Source organism: Telopea speciosissima, chromosome 1 (genome assembly GCF_018873765.1).
Source record: "Telopea speciosissima isolate NSW1024214 ecotype Mountain lineage chromosome 1, Tspe_v1, whole genome shotgun sequence".
NCBI lineage: Eukaryota > Viridiplantae > Streptophyta > Magnoliopsida > Proteales > Proteaceae > Telopea > Telopea speciosissima.
In genome coordinates, this window is record NC_057916.1 from 15447968 (window position 1) to 15464583 (window position 16616).

The following is a 16616-nucleotide window of genomic DNA, read 5'->3' on the forward strand; positions in this document are numbered from 1 at the left end:
GTCAAGATACAAAAACAACATATGCTGCGTAACTAGGTGTCATTCTCTCTCCCATTTTGCATACATAAAAAAAGTTTTACATAATGGATTTTTTTGGCAAATTGGCATGTGGCTATTGGACAGTTTCCAACCAACCTAGAAAGGTGACCTAAGAAATGTTGATCACCTTTTCTTGAGGATACCAAAATATGAAGATTTTGCGAGGATTAGGTGTGAGAAATGAATGCGGACCAGCCAAGAGAGTGAGTGTATTCCATCTGTGCGAGTTGTGCGTACGGGAATGATTCTTGTATAAGAACTACGAGAACCTGATCCAGTTCATAATAAATTTACAAAAAATAAGCACTTGGATGTAATAAAATGAAAGAAACAAAGAGTGTCACTTTCTTTAACAGGACAAACTTAGTAATAATATCCACTTGGACCTCTCTTTTTTTGTGTGGTAGAACTTGGACCTCAACCCAAGCTAAAATTAATGCATACATATCCAAGTTTATAACGTACAAAGCCACAACCTGCATACTCTATTCTTGCCACTAAGATCCAAAGCACTTTTCTTTTTGACGTAAAATAACCAGAAGATCAGGAGGAGAAGACAGTCTCTGGGCATAATTAAATAATAGGTTCTTTAAAACTTTATATCGCATTCTTTTCTTTTTCGACGAAAAATATACTCTGGAATGAAAAAATTTACACTTCCACCCCTCCTCTACATTGAAACAAAAAGAGCCAAAGGTGAAAACTGTACCTATTTATGGACTTCTTTATTCAAATACCTGAAAACTTCAAATTGAAAATGAAAGCACCAATGATACATAAGCTCTCTACTGTCTTCAAACAGAGAGAATGACAAAGATCACATATTACACACCAAATTCATGGAGAGTAAAATAAAATATTTGTCACAAAGTATGTGCTGTCATGTTCTATTTCAAGTTCTAAAGGAATTTGTATCAAAGTCATAATGTCATATACATATCTGAACTTGAAGACCTCATCCAATGTGTTTGTTTGTGTGTGTGTGTGTGTGTGTGTGTGTGTGTGTGAGAGAGAGAGAGAGAGAGAGCCACATTGAGTCTATTTCCCCAGTGTTCATGGTTCCTACCATCTGCAGAAAATGAGCCAACAATCCTGTTTGCAATAATAATAAAGCTAAATAAGTTTCCTATCTATCACTGGGGGGTGGGGGTGGGGGGATGGCAAATCTATTCAACAAAATGTGTTTTAAATATTTTTTCTTAACATTTACATAACTGAAAAGCAGACATGATTGTAAGCCATGCATAATTATGTGGTACCTCTAATTTTGTTTTCAGATACGGCTTATATCACGGCCAAACACAAATGTAGTGGCCCAATTGACTGCAACATAGAATCTGTTTCTCCAGCTTATCACCCGTGTTAAATATGCTGACCGCCAAATAAACCAACTAACAAATCCTGTCAGAGACAACCCTTTTGCCTCCTGATAAAGAAAATTTGTATAGGTCAGCAAACCCAAACCCAATCCCAATCAATAATAACAGAGCAACAGATACTTATCATGACAAGAAACCAACCTTGCTTTGTCTGAGGTCCACAAGAGCCTTGAAACTCCCTACAGTCGCCATGCTTCCCAAGTGTTTATAAACAAATGGGGCCTCCAATTCAATTTCCCATGCACTGTTCGCATGCCCTCCACCAGCTTTACCAATCTTGTTCAATAGGCTCCCAATATATTTTCCCTGCCGCTCTGCAACCTGGTTCGGGCATCCCATTAGGAACAACAGTAAATGCTCGTCCAAAACTTATTATCCGTGGAATTTAATTTTATGTCTCACAACTAGAACAAAGAATCCAGGTTAGAATGTAAGAAAGGTAGAATTTGACAGTGCAAATTGGCTTTCATGTCCCTCAAACATTTCTATGAAGGGTTCTGTTTCTGTACTAAGAATAATATTAGGCACTCAGAGTCTCCATAGGTACCAGATTATTCAGAGCAGTTGATTTCATGTCTCCTCAAACATCCGTAGCTAACAAAATGGTGATCATGAAATTTAGTATAGTCAGGGCATTCTTTTAAGCCCTAGAGAAGCCACCTGACCCTTGGCTGGGAATGATTAACACTACCTACCGTTTATGCTTGGAATGCCTAACATTTACCAATTCACAAATTAAATTCACCCTAGTATCATTTTCTATGCAATAAACTATCTCAGCAACATGAGAGAGAAAACCTGAAAGATCTTAATTTCCACTACTGACCTGAGCTAGAGCTGGAAGTACTGGTTTGCCAGTGCTTTCAAGAAAACCGCAACAATCACCAATTGCGAACACATCCTGCACAGAAGGAACGCGCAACCATTCATCCACACCAATCCTGTTAACATTGATGAAATAATTAGAGATGAACTCTCTGCATACAATTGCATACAGCTTCTGTGGAATGAAACTTTCAGGAAGTCAATATTAAGAAGATAATTATTCTAATGATAAGCCCTGCTCTAGAGAGTCATAACTGCACCTTCCACCAGAAGATTTTGGAAGTTGCAGAGATCTTGTGAGAGGAGAGGGACCAACACCTGTAGACCACACCAACAACCCATATGGAACCTCTGTTCCATCGTTAAGAATAACCTTCTGCAGCTGAACATCTTTTACAATTCCATGGACGAGACGTACACCCGACTGAAAATATGAAAATGCAAAGTCATGAAGCCTTGTAAAGTAAATGGAAACTAACCATGATATGACTGATATCACACAAATTATGTGTGCAACTTTGGGAAAGAATCTGCTCTAGAAGTTACAGAGAAGTTCAGTCTTCAAGTGTTGGACCATGAAATGCTAAATGTAATGGAAGCAAAGCCAACACACCATGAACACATAAAGAAAAGGAATAATAATAAAGATGGAACTAGAGTGGATATCTTAATCAGCATGGTGGGATAAATCATAAAATTCAACAATTTACACTAAAAACTTGAAAGAGCATCATATGATCCTCATCAAACATGTCAGGTCAATGCACTGAGCTTCCTGCAATGCTCTGAATCCAACTCCAATGAACATATCTGCCAACAGAAACTTCAAAACTCTACCTTCATGCACTTATATCTGAATCAACAGATCTCAAAAGCCTCAATCAGAGTAAAATCAGCAAGATTTCATAGAATTTCCCCAATCTAGGAGCAAATGTGAGCAGCTAATCACTGAAAAGGACAGCAGAATCTCCTTATGATTCAACAAATTCAAACCAAGAACCAAAGAAGAAAAACAAGAAAAAATTGCCTTGAAGATTGGGCTAAAGCTAAGAACAAGAAGAGTGTTTGATCAGTCACTACTTTTCATCAGGAAAGAAGTTCATAGACACACAAATTAGAAATTTTTTTCAGTCTTAATTTGTGGAGTGTGGAAAAGTTTGCTTCGACATTCTATCATTATCTTCATGCTCAATGCATGAAGAACAAATAGAATTGAACCAAGTGAACTAGCCCTTTCAACAGTTGAAATTTATAGGGAAAACATATAAACAAAAGCAAGTGCACGCATAAACATCAAAAGGATTAAAAGACCTAGCTCTTATAGTTCTGAGGACATATTTACAGTACATTAATGGTAAAGAAACTATACTTGTTATGTTTGCCTATGTACATTACACATTGATAGTATATTAATGGTAAATAAATAGACTGGTTACTGCTTCACAAATAATTAATTCTCATGGAACAGAATTATATAAGAAACTGACAAGCAGAAATGGAGAAGGTACCTAGCCAATGCAGATAGATTGATGAGTAGCCAAAGGCAAGGGGAAAAAAGGTAACCACAAACAAACACACAAAAAACAAGATCTATGTTCTCCCACCCAAAGAGTGAAAAACCAACCCTGCTACCTTACTGGAAGAGAATCCATTATCTTGTCAGTTATCACAGAAAAAATCTCTTCTTTTCCTCCCTTCTCAATAAATTTATTCCTCCAACAAACTCTTAAAACAGGAGGAGCCTGCCTCCTGTTGGTGCAAAGGACTTTACCGATCAAATAAAGCACATTGTAACCTCCAAAATCCTCCCCCCTTTCAAATTCCTTCTTTTACAAGAACATGCAAATTAGTAGTCCTCCTACGGAAGACTACTCCAAACTTGTGGGAAATCCAAAATTTTAAGAAGAGTGTTACTCACAACACAAAGATCGGACAGTGAGAATTCAGGTCAATTAAAGACCAGATGACCATAAACGTAACAATTCAAGAGGGACAAATCTGTCAAGTTTCCGTAGCCAACATGGTCAAGCGTCAGCTGGGGACCCACATGGAAGAAATTGTTGGTCCTGTACAAAACCAGATTAAATAGAATCATAGTATACACGGCAGCTTCATACATGATGAGAACAATTGTTGAATCCTGCTTGTATCACTTCATCATTTTGGTCGAGTATTTTTGGAAGTTCAGATTTAAGTCTGAGTTGGAAGGTTTTCTTAGTAGTGTTTAGGTCTACTACAAGTCATGTGATAAAGTCTTTATGTTTGTGTTAGTTACTTTGTTGGCATTTCCAACATGATTCTTCCAATTTTGAACTGCAAAAAGAGGTAGAGGAAGCCGGACAAAGGAGGGTATTTATACCTCATTGTGTTTCAGACATTTTGGAATTAACTCTCTTGGTTGCTGCTGGTTTGAATCTAAAGAACTGGGTTATTGTCATGCTACATGGTGCAATTTTTTATACATCGACAGCTAGGTTGAATTTAGTATGTTCATGAGGAGTTTGACCTTTTCCACCTCCACTAAAAGGGGGAAGTTCTCACTGGGGAACTTGTTTGGACCAATTCAGGGGACTATACTGGAGGATGGAAACATGACAATCCTCTAAGGCTCCCATAAACCTTTGAACAGGATTACAGGGATGATCACCATCACAGAGGCTAACTGGGCTTCAGTGACAAATCATTTTTAGGGCATATCAACAGACAGGTTGATTTAAACTTTTGCCACATCATTTTTGCACATTCTCATGCAGTATCTGGCATCCCCTTCCTACACGTCCACACAGTGTTTAATCTAAGCTCTTGCAGCTGCTCTATGAGCAACCCAGGGCTGTCTGGCAGGTCAAAGTCTGTGTTATTGGCCCTTGGGGCCCATGGTGTTGGCTTTCAGATTCGAATGAGGAGCTCCCCATCACCAGAGGACTCAATACTGCGAGGGTCAGATTTGAGTGAGGTACTCCCCATCACTGGAGGACTCAATACTGCGAGGGTAATTAATTCCCAATGCTTGAGATGGAGGGAACTCTCAATTGTCCATTAATTGGATAAATTTGGTGAGCAAGGCCCTATGAATATTGGCTCATTACTTGAGGTTAGGACATCGGATTCTGTGTTGAACTGCTCATGCCATTGGAGGTCAAGATTAGCCAGAGACTTAGCTGACTCTTTGGCCAAAAGCAGTGTATCAAGATTAGCCACAGCCTTAGTGGCTAAGGACCGCAGTTTACAATAGATGGGCTGAGAGTCATCATTATATATTTCCAGACTTTGTGCTGGAATGCATGTCTGCTTCATGCAGGCCATATGTTGTGTTCTTTGTTGTATAATCAGTTTAGCCCATTAATAAATAAATAAATATATTTTCCTAGTCAAGGTAAATTAATTGGATTATTTTTTTCATTATTTCTTTTTCTATCATTAGAGGGCAGGCCTTGGTGAAACAGTAAGGTTGCTCCATTGTGACCAAGTGGTCTTGGGTTCGAGTCTGGAAACAGCCTCTCTGCGAAAGCAAGGGTAAAGCTGTGTACATTATAACCCTCCCCAAAACCTGAAGTGGTGGGAGCCTCGTGCACTGGGTACGCCCTTTTTTTTTATTTCTTTTTCTACCATTGTCTTAAATCTGATTGCTGGTTCTGCTGAAAATTCAAACTATACTTCCAATCCTGACTTCTCTCACGTTTCCAAAATCTAATTTCTCTAATTAAAACCTCCTGATGTCTCGAAGCATGAAGAAGACCCCCCCCCAAAAAAAAAGAAAGAAAGTTACTGTTCACGTGACACTGTTTATGTGAACAGTGATTGGGGGGCTGATATGGACTGCTGGCTTAGGGGAGTTGCTTTTTGGTGCTATTATTATTATTAGACACTTATTTAGTTTCCTATTTGAGTTGTTATCCTAATTGAGAATCCTAATTCTGTTAGAAATCCTAGTTAGAGTCTACCTTCTATTTTATAGGTTTTATTAATTAGTTTCTTACTTAGATTAGGATTGGGTTGTTTTATTATAAATACATGTATGTGGCTGAACATAAAAGAGACAGAGATTGAAGTAAAAAGAGCTACTGCTGAAGCTGTGATATGCAGCAACGGTGAGATACCATGGGTGAGAAGCCCTAGATAAGAGGATTATGGGCTGAGATAGCTGATCCTATTCCCCCCTTTTATATCCCTTTCTTCTTCTTTTTTCTTATCCTTTTAAGTTCTCCTTCATATGTAAACAGAAAATAGAAATAAAAGAGTTATAGTTATTTAATTTTTTATTCTTTTATTGTATTGATCCTGCTGCAATCGATCTCCCGCTGGTTTCCCTGGTTCGAGGTCGACTTTTGCATTACCTTCATCCTAAAGCTCTGATCTATCTTAATAAACCCTCCAGTAGACCATCTATATGACTGTCCATGACCTTGTCTTCCTCTAATTTTCGGGTTTCTCAATCAAAACTCTTCCTATGGAGAACAACTTTAGCTTGAGATACAACTATTATTCATAAAACAAAAGGCATGAGAAATAGTGTTTACCGAAAAAGTTTTTTTTTTTTTTTTTTGGTGGTAAAAAAGGGGTTCAGCAAGGGATCAGTATCAACAATATAATTTATGTAAAATAGCTGCTAATTCTTTGTATTCTGAAGTAAATGAACATACCTTAGTCAATTGCTTAGTGGCATACTGCCTGAGGCGATCATCAAAGGATGATAATATCTCATTAGCCTGTACAAGGAAAAAATTTTATTTTGACAGCTACAAATTTACCTGAACCTAGCCCTTGACAATTCCACAGTGTAGTCATTAGTGCATTTTTTTTAATTTATTTAACCAAAAAAGGTTTTTGCCCAATCAAAGAAGATAATTCAATGATGATATTTTGATTGTTGATCACACATTCACAAACCTCAATCAGGGTTACATGTATGTAATCTTTCACATGGGCATATCTTTGATGAACATCTTTGATGATAAAATCACTAAGTTCTCCACTAAACTCAACCCCAGTTGGACCACCTCCTATGACAACACAGTGTAACAGTCTACTTTTTTCTTCCTCTGAGATTCCTGCATCAAAACCAGTGTTACTAAGTAGGAGTTTTTCATCAGATGCATACCAAGACAGTTCATGGTGAGTAGTCAAGTGTGGTATTGTGTTAATACTGCAAATCCTTAGGAAAGCGCACCAGGCACATCAGACAACATTAGGTTCAGGAGTAGCTTCCTACGGATCTCCTGAGCATCATGAACTTCGCGAAGAAAAACAGCATGTTCCTTCACTCCATGGATTCCAAAAGTCGAAGCCTCAGCTCCTGCTGCAATAACTAACTTATCGTATGAAATGCTAAAGTTCCCAGGCTTCATAGTATTCTCTCCATCCGTTACAGTCTCACAGTGCACCTTTAATGCCATCAAATAAAAATAGCTTATAAGCCTCCAGTTCAAATTTATCTCAATTCAGTGAATATGGATTTCCATGACAGATTCTCATTACAAAAGATCAATAGGATAAAACTAGAATTATTTCAAGAAAAGGGAACAAGATTTATTAGATGACAGAGTCCAAAATCACATCAATCCACCACCCCAACTGGGTAAGTTGTTCCTGAAGCTTTTCACTAGATAGAAAAACAAACCAATTGAACTGAATGAAGCAGACATTCCTTGCTCCTAAATCCCAATACAGAACTAGGAAAAAGGAAAGGGAATAGTATAAATGTTTTCAAAAAAATTTCGTAAACAGTAACAGTTGAATTTATATACCCTGTTTCACAAATAAATAAATAAAATAAAATAAATTTACATACCCTGTGTTTCCAACAGATACTTGGCCAAGACGTGAAAACCAACAAACCAAAACCACAGAGAAAAAAAAGGGAAGTAAAGGCTAACGAACCACATGGTTATCGGCATCAAGTTCCTTGCAATGAGCAAGAAAGAAGAAACAACCAGGTTCCCGAGAAATGGCAGGTTGAATCCTTCCGACAGGTTCGGCTACAGATCGAAACTCAAGCGTACCAACACAGGTGGAAGCTAACAGAGGAGTGAAAACCATATGATTCCGAGGTGATACGCAGACTATATCGTAGATACTGGTGTCTATACCTTTCATGAGCCTGCAACCAGCCCACCCTGAACCCAAAACCACCATCCTCGGCTTCTCACCGGGCTTAGTCGGCCCGAGACCAGAGTAATGATGATCATTGGGAGATGGAGTTTGAATTGTTGATTCAGTGCTGAAGTGTTGCAACAAAGATGTGAAGAGGAAAGGAGGAGAAGATGGGTTCAAGTATCTGTGCTTAATTGAAGAAGACTTAGTGGAGGAGACATGAAAGAAGCTTCTGAACCAGGCCATGTTCGTTGGGTCTCTCAGAATTTTATTTTATTATTTCTTTCTTTCTATTTCTTGCAATTTACATGGGATTCATGATTTCTCAAGCAAGAGAAGAAGAAGAAGAACCGAGTAAGCTGCAAGCAAAGACGATTTTCTTGGGACCCTCTGGAACTTACTTGTCACGACTCGGGAGAAAATCGGATGACTCGGTGTGCAACATGGGGATTGCTTTGTTGGAGAGCAAAACGTGCCCAGCAGGTCCCGCAGCACTTGGCAACCCGAGCCCTTCGCCGCTGGTGCTGCCTCTTCCAAACTTAGCGGAAGAGAGAAACCAGGCGGTAAGCCCCTGGCGCGGACAGGACACGAACTGTACAGATCTTTTCGGGTCCGTTTCATCTTCAGTTCTGCGCTCCACGGGCTTGTATGATAATGTTTCTGCTTCGCGAGAGTGTTTCTCAATTAGAATTAATTTTTTCTGTTTCTGTTTTTAAGTAGTACTTTTATAAAATAGAAATCCGTTATGTTACCAAATAATGAAGTTTTCCACCTTGCTAGATCAATCCCTGAGTGAAACGCCAATTTCAACTCATTCACGCTAATTAGCACGGCACTGCAAGTCTGCAACCCAATAATTCTTGCAATGTTTCGTGGGTTCACAACTAACCCATGGTGTTTTAAGGGTCATACCTAACCAAGTAGTTTTCTAAGACTCACTACTTAAAACCTAATTCTTTTGTAGGTGAATTAAACCTTCAACAATCACTGAAGTGATTACACGTTGCGGGGATCACTATCTCTCACAACTATCAATCTTAGGCACCGATTGTTTGATGGGGACTTAGGTGGGGTCGGAGAATTGGGGTGGGAAAGTACTGATGTAGCACTTCAAAATCTCATCCCAATCTTATTTGTTTAACTCGAGGTGGTAAACTTACAAAAGTTCAGGGAACAACATTAAATGTTTTGTCTGCTGATGTGACACTTAAAAATCTCAACCTTATGTTATCTAAAATCCCATAAAAAACAACGGACTTTAGTTACTATTCATGAGAACAGTAAAAATCCACCCATGTTCCCCATCCCACTAAAATGTGAGATCCAGTCCCACAACATCCCCACCCCGTCCTCCCATCCAATAAACAGGGCCTTAAAGAGTCTTTGATCAATGTTTCTACTTAAGTTATAAAATCTAAGGCAAGATATACAAATCAAAGCACTAAGAAAAACCTCTAATTCTTGCAGTATTTCTTAGTTTGTGATTATCAGTCACCTAGTGAAGTTTTAACCCCCAAAAAAAAAAGTTATCTAATGGAACTAGCCATGATTCTAGGGTTTTTTTTTCTATCTTTTTCTTTTTATAGATGTTTCATTTGGTTCTCTTTTTCTCACCGTCTTAATTATTTTAATTTTTTTAAAAAGAAAATGTTTTTTTTTCTATTTTTTTAAATGGATAGTTATCTATGTAATGAAAGACTGACATTTCCAAAAATCATAATACAAATTTGAATTCAATTTTTTTTTTATGGTTTGTTAATTTATACGGTTTGTTCTCACTCATAGTTGAGAAAATGCATAATATTGTCTGTAAAACGTAAATGGGCTTGAGGCCCAGCTGGTCCGCCCACATGGGGCATGTCAGCTGAGCCGAAAATGAGAGATAGAGAGGGATGGTCACTTAAGTGACCGATCCCTCCTTTGATTGGCTTATCTCAGGGTTTATGCCTTAACCAATCAGGGTTTAGCCTATAAATAGATATAAGACATAAACCCTAAGTGTGCATTAATCGATTATATCTCTCCCTCTTTCAAGTTCTGTGTTTTCCTAAGGTTTCCATTCAGTTGCCTAGGGTTTTGTGGTGTGGATTTCTTTACAAGGAGAGAAACCTTTGGAGATCGCGGAGTGCTTGTAACTGCAAGCCGCATTCGATCGTCCCTTCCGCTGCGATTCCATTCGGTTTAGGTAATCCCTATACCTCTGTGTATATGGAATAGAATGCATGTCACACTAACATTGTCTAAAGTATAAGTACACATGCAAAGACAAACACAAAATACAAGCCAAAACAAAGGGGTATTTAATTGAATTAGACTATGACATTTGACACGTGACTAATCTAAACCATGTCTTGTCAATTCAATGGTCAAAATAGACACATCATCCATCCATGTGGTAGATTACATGCATGTAACATTTGAAAAAATAACAGACAATTGTGACAATATAATTTGCCCCTTTTTTTTTAATTATTACTATGAAACTCGGCAAATATCATGTATCTGAAAATGCTCTTATCAAATTATGGTTTTCATAGTGATGGAAGGAAACAATATGCTTTATTGACACTGTTTAGTTCTCTAACTCCACAATCTAATAATGTAGGATTTGGTCTTTGATCCCATTATTAATCCCTTTAGTTTCAGCCAAAACTTTTTGACCAAAGACATTCAAAATGTCAAACATCTGAATTAGGACATTAAGTTTTGTGTTAGGATCAAAGTAATAATACTTAGTAATATTTTAGAGCCTAGTTAAGTGCTCCAAATATTCACTTTGGTTGCACTTGATCATAGAAGAGTACAGCCCATGGTTTTGTAGAGACAATCATTATTATGTCCAACAATCATCAACTTTTAGAATAAAGATATTGACATCTAAAGTGCATTAAGTTTGGTTGTACTTTGGGAGTCAAAGATTATCCTTTTTTCAAGTTTGCAATTATTCACTAATTTAGAAGACTAAGACAAGAATGCTTTATACTAATGATGACTATTGTTTCTTCAACACTAAAAAAGATTTGTATAGTAAACTAGCAGAGTTTTGTGCCATTTTTTTTGGATGTTTAAACCTTCCATTTCAAGGATTAATTAATTTGTGAATTCCTGTCTGAAACTCCTGATCAGATCAGTATCTATTGAGATCACTACCCAATTGCTACACTGATAAGTACTACTGGAGCTGTTAAAGAAGATATACCTAACACATTAATTATGTATAAGAGAGGGGAAGAAATCAAAAGTCATAATTAAGTTAATTGCTATCTCAAAATGGTTGACTTGTATAATTTGTTTTTAGATTTTCTTTGGATGGTAGAATCTCATTGTCATGAGAAAGGATGATTCTCATGTTGTTGATGAGGGCCAAGAAAGAAGAAAATATTAAAAATGGGGCTAAATAATAAGGTACGTGAATGGTGGCTGTGAGTTTAAGAAACATATGATATGATTAAATCCATTGTCCAAATCCCCACTTTTCTCAGTACTCAATTTGTTGAATGGCCTGATTCAAAGGAGCTATCAATGACCCTTAGAAATTTTTCTGAAGTAGTGGATTTGAGTCTGTGCATATATATATATATATAGTTAAAGAGTCTTTTCACTAACAATTCTATACGTCAGGCATATTCATCATGAGGAGGAATAGGGGAGGTTGTGTTCTGAGTATAAGATGTTATTGGTGAAGTCTAATTTCAGTTTTATCCATGAAGTACTGTTGATTCTTCTTCAATATTGATATAGTTCTCAATTTTTAGGAGATCAATTTAAACTAGGAAGCGTTTTTGGGAGTCGTTGATATTAGAAGCCAAGGGAAATGTGTGTCAATTCAACATCAATAAGACGATCATTCATTAATGTCTATGACAGGGGTAAGGTGGTCATTTCACCTCTTTGTGTAAGAGCGCAAGGCGCAGGGCGCATACTCGATCCCCCTTATAGAACTGTCTCCTTTATTTTTATTTTATTTTACCAAATTTCCCTTATTGAACCATCAAATTAATTTTCAAGTAATGCTCGTGAATTGTGACCAGGAATTCAAAAATCAAGATTTGATTCGTGGGGTAATTCTGCCACAGGGTTTGGTGTAGCTATTTGTGGGGAACTTTGGTTGCACTCTGAGGAGTTTTGATTTTGGCATAGTTAAATGCAATAATTAACGCCAAATGATCAAACTTTGTCCTTCTCCAATGAGGCATTGACCCGAGCTTCATCTCAGATAATATATGTTCAAAAATGGTTCAACATTAATAATTATAAGTAGTACGACTGTACCTTCTTCCCACTTCTCAGTTCTACTCTCCAATATTTATGGCTCCACTTTACATCTTCTGCCCGTACCCTACACCCTTTCTCTAGTGACCGGGCGTCCATGAATCAACTGTTCTGAGTAATAATCCCATCCATCCATATTATACTTTTCTCCACACTTCTCTTTAAACATCAATTTTTTGGCTCCATCCATAAACTGGGATTTGTAGAATGTAGTGTAATATAGTATAGTATAGTATAATGTAATGTAAATCTTTGCAAACTTTGTATATTTTAAGATTTTGACATAGAAAAAAAAATAAAAGAAAAAAGTAGTTTTAGTAAAGGCATTAATTTTTCTTTAGTGGTTGACCATCTAATGAAGTGTCATCGCACCAATTAATGCACTTGACACTTGACGGATTCTGATTTGACTCAACTGAATCTGGTTGTTTGCTTATGAGTCTTGCGATAACTGATCTTCAACCCAATCTCTAAATTGTACCAGTATGCATGGTTCAAGTAAGTGGAATCAATAATGGATACGCCATATGGAAAATTTTGATGTAACCAAGGTTGGTTAGGATAAGATTGTAACCTAAGAATGATCGAAGGGATCGTAAATTAAGGAGGGATGACTGTTGCATTATTGTGAGAAATGGAAAGTGATTTTCATTATTGATGATGATGATGGTTAGAGCAATGTTGTTGAGAGAAAAATTCAAATTTAAAAAAAAAAATTTTAATTAAAAAAAGGTAAAGTGAGGCTGAGGAAACAAGTAACATGGAAAGAGGGGGGGAGAACAAAGCAAACCACTAGAAAAAATTAAGGTGAGTAACGGTGAATCTAGTCTTAATATTAGCTTCTTCCTTCCTAATTAATCTCTCCCTAGTTCCTAGACCCACTTTGAACGTTACTTATTGCGTGCCTTCCTTTTTTCCTTTATAAAGAATTTAGAATTCATTCTGCCCAAAGGAGAAAACAAGAGAAAAACTTAAAATTAATTTAAAAGGGGGCGTTGATCTCATCCATCCATCCATCCATGAGACCGTGACAACTGGCAACAGCTGCTTAGGTTTGTTGTAGTTTGAAGAAATTATTTTACACTTGTAGCTAGCTAGCTAGCTTCCAATGCATAAAGACAGTCGGATTGGAATATCTAGGTAGCATCCAATTATCAAAAGTGTTGTAACGAACGATCGATTGATCATCGATCGGGTGGTCGTGAGCCAGTCAGTCTCTCTCTCTACTAAAGTAAGGTTGAAAGCATGGTATCTATCACTAACGGATTGGTGGTGGTGCTGTGTACGTACAGTATTAGAGACAGTAGATAGACGTGGACACTTGTAAACCTCGTCACCACCACCTCGATCAGAGAGATATATATAGTGTGTAGAGAATCCATTATCAACCAACCAACCCCTCCTCCTCAATCCATATTCCACAACAAACGAGTGGCTCATAATACGAAACGCACAAACACACATAATCACCACCAACACAGTAAGAGAGAGAGAGAGAGAGATTTTGTGTCTGTGTTTGTGTTTGTGTTTGTCTGTCCATATAAGAATGGAAGGGGAAGGAGCATGTTTGGGGAAGGTGTTGGCATCACTGATGTATAAAAAGAATAGTCAACTCCATTTTGTAATACTATTATGCCACGTGTTATTACAAGTGGAAATATTTTTCTCTTTATTTTGCCTATAAATAGATGCCAACACGAAACGAGAGACATTGAGATTATCGAAGGGACGATAAAACACACCAGCCCAGCCCGAAAAAAGAGAGAGAGAGAGAGAAAGAGATGGGAGTAGTGGGGCTAAGGGTATGGTGGTGCCTCTTCTTTGTGATGGCGATTGCTTCTACTACTATCCCTACTGCTGCTGCTGCTGCTCGGAACACCATTTCGCTTCCACAAGGTATAAACACACACACACATAATCCCTCTCTCTCTCTCTCTCTCTGGTGCAGTCTGTGCCTCTTAATTTCTTTGGTTTACGTAGTGTATAATATAAGAATTAAGTTACTTAAACTCGATTAATATGTAATTAGTTACCTATGGAGTACGTACGTAGTTGATGGGATGATGAATTAATATATAATAATGCAGGCAATAAAGCGGAGGATGTAGATGAAGTAGTAATGGTGGGGATGGAGATGGGGGATGAGGTTATTGGTGGTGATGGAGCTGGAAGAGGAGGAGAAGTAGGAATAATAAGGAGGAGGTATCTCAAACTCAGCTTAAATGATTACAGTGAGCCTTCGGCAAACCACGGCCACGACCCAAAGAACTCTAGAGGCGGTGGCGGTGGCGGTGGGGGTCACAATAAATAAGGGCCATCTCAGCAACGACAATACGTACTCCATGATTACATATCCCCCCTTCCCTCCCTCCCTCCCTCCCTCCTCATCTTAATACTTTATTATTATTATCATCAACTATTTGCATGCTTTACTTTTCATTAATTAAAGAGTTTTAATTAGAGTAGTTTTGAGAGATAATTAAGGTTTTTGAGCCTTAATTAATCTCTTAAGGGAGCTCTATATGTTGACTTCTTCTTCTCTCTTTTTTTCTCAAATATATATGTATAATATAGAGATGTCCTATTTTATATAGATGAAACACATCATTTTCATCTTGTCCCCCTTTTTTTAATGATCGATATTCAAATAATTAATAAAGGGAACAATTTCTTGTCACCACGTTTGTGATCTTTGATTTTCATAATTATTATTTTTCCCTCAAAATTATGTTAAGCAGAAACTCTGAAGAAGTAGACTCCAAGATCTCCTACCTACCACCATGTCAAATTTCAGTTTAATTAGAGTTTATTTAATAATCTGATTTTTAACATCATTTCATGCTTATGTTATTTTGGAGGATTAGGCTGTGCACATTTCAAAAGACAAAAAGCATGGATTGTTTGGACCATCAAAACTGCTTTGTGGGTGGATAATTAGACTTTAGAGCCTTTACAATCAATATAGGATTAATTAAAAAAAAAAAGTAGAAACTAGAAAGAAAGTACAGAAATTAGAAAAAGAAAGGTCAAAGCAAAATCCAAACGCTGCCTAGCTCAGTCCCTTTCATAGTCAACTAATTGAGGCTAAATTTCCAATTTCAGATAATAATGTTTCTCCATAATCTCAGATTTTTGAGTTGAAAATGGCCTAGTTGCTATTAAAAAAACCAGAGAGCTGAATCAATTAGTAAGAATAGTATATTTGATTACCAGTTGAAAACCCAATATATATTACTGAATTGACCTCGTAGTGACACTCGGTTTGATTGGTTTATCGCTATGAGTTGTCCCCCAATATTGTCAACCAACCCTTGAAATAGATCCTCCCATCCATGCACAGATCCAGTTGCCCAAGAGATAAAAATAATAATAAAGCTTTCAAGAATATATTTATTATTTATGCCAATACATGTACGGCTCAATGCCAATGCATACATGTGATCATGTTAAGCCAATTCCAAAAACCTCATTTGTTTGACGGACAAAGGGGTTATGAGAAAAGAAAGATCATAAAGTCTACATGTAATGTGATCAAGGAAATAGGATAGGATTGAATTATAAAATAATAATAATAAATTCATATCCCCACCTTTCCCATAAAATCTTACCCAATATAGTAAGACTGAGAAGAATAGTGAGGAGACATAATCCCCCTTTATTCCTACCCCACCCACTTTTCTCTCATCAAACAAATATGGCCTAAGTATCTTTTTTTTTTCTTTTTTTTTTTTTGGGTTAGATACATATCCAAGTGATAGTTTTAGGACCATAAAATTAATGATTCCTTTTGGGGGCCACCCTTGAAAACTTTTGCCTTTCCTTCCCACTTTTCCAATTGCTTGGTATGCTCATATTCAACACAATACCAGCACCCCTCTAATTAACCACCTTTATTATTCTCTACCATCTAGATCAGCTTCAGTGCTTGTTCTAAGGAAACCATTTAGCATGAAACCTCACCTTGCAATGCTTAAACTGTGAAAGTTTGTGTGGAACAAAATTCATGAAGCA

At 37.2% G+C, this 16616-nt stretch overlaps 1 protein-coding gene and 1 long non-coding RNA gene across 4 annotated transcripts; both read right to left on the reverse strand.

Annotated features, from left to right (window-relative positions):
- Nucleotides 1–1093: 1093 nt before the first annotated feature.
- LOC122642581 (internal alternative NAD(P)H-ubiquinone oxidoreductase A2, mitochondrial-like) lies at nt 1094–8631 on the reverse strand. 2 transcript variants are annotated; one of them, XM_043836095.1, is made up of 9 exons: nt 8121–8629; nt 7411–7624; nt 7131–7291; nt 6884–6949; nt 2504–2667; nt 2245–2359; nt 1560–1739; nt 1299–1465; nt 1094–1131 (listed from the first exon to the last, which is right to left on the reverse strand). In XM_043836095.1, the coding sequence occupies exons 1-8, from the start codon at nt 8577–8579 to the stop codon at nt 1313–1315; spliced, it is 1512 nt and encodes a 503-aa protein (XP_043692030.1). In that variant the 5' UTR covers nt 8580–8629; the 3' UTR covers nt 1094–1131; nt 1299–1312. The 2 variants fall into 2 exon arrangements, with proteins under 2 accessions (XP_043692030.1, XP_043692037.1); XM_043836102.1 differs by lacking the exons at nt 1094–1131; nt 1299–1465 and having other exon boundaries at nt 1565–1753; nt 8121–8631.
- LOC122642596 lies at nt 5188–6790 on the reverse strand. 2 transcript variants are annotated; one of them, XR_006330068.1, is made up of 3 exons: nt 6578–6790; nt 5850–5950; nt 5188–5607 (listed from the first exon to the last, which is right to left on the reverse strand). It is a non-coding gene; the product is annotated as an uncharacterized LOC122642596 (long non-coding RNA). The 2 variants fall into 2 exon arrangements; XR_006330067.1 differs by having other exon boundaries at nt 5188–5648.
- Nucleotides 8632–16616: the final 7985 nt, after the last annotated feature.

Excerpts from the sequence above, each read along its gene's own strand:
- LOC122642581 (XM_043836095.1), bottom strand. The coding sequence starts at position 8,579 with ATGGCCTGGTTCAGAAGCTTCTTTCATGTCTCCTCCACTAAGTCTTCT. Across the intron at positions 7,625-8,120 it reads TTGATGCCGATAACCATGTG|GTGCACTGTGAGACTGTAAC; the intron begins GTTCGTTAGCCT and ends ATGGCATTAAAG. Across the intron at positions 1,740-2,244 it reads TACTTCCAGCTCTAGCTCAG|GTTGCAGAGCGGCAGGGAAA; the intron begins GTCAGTAGTGGA and ends TGCCCGAACCAG.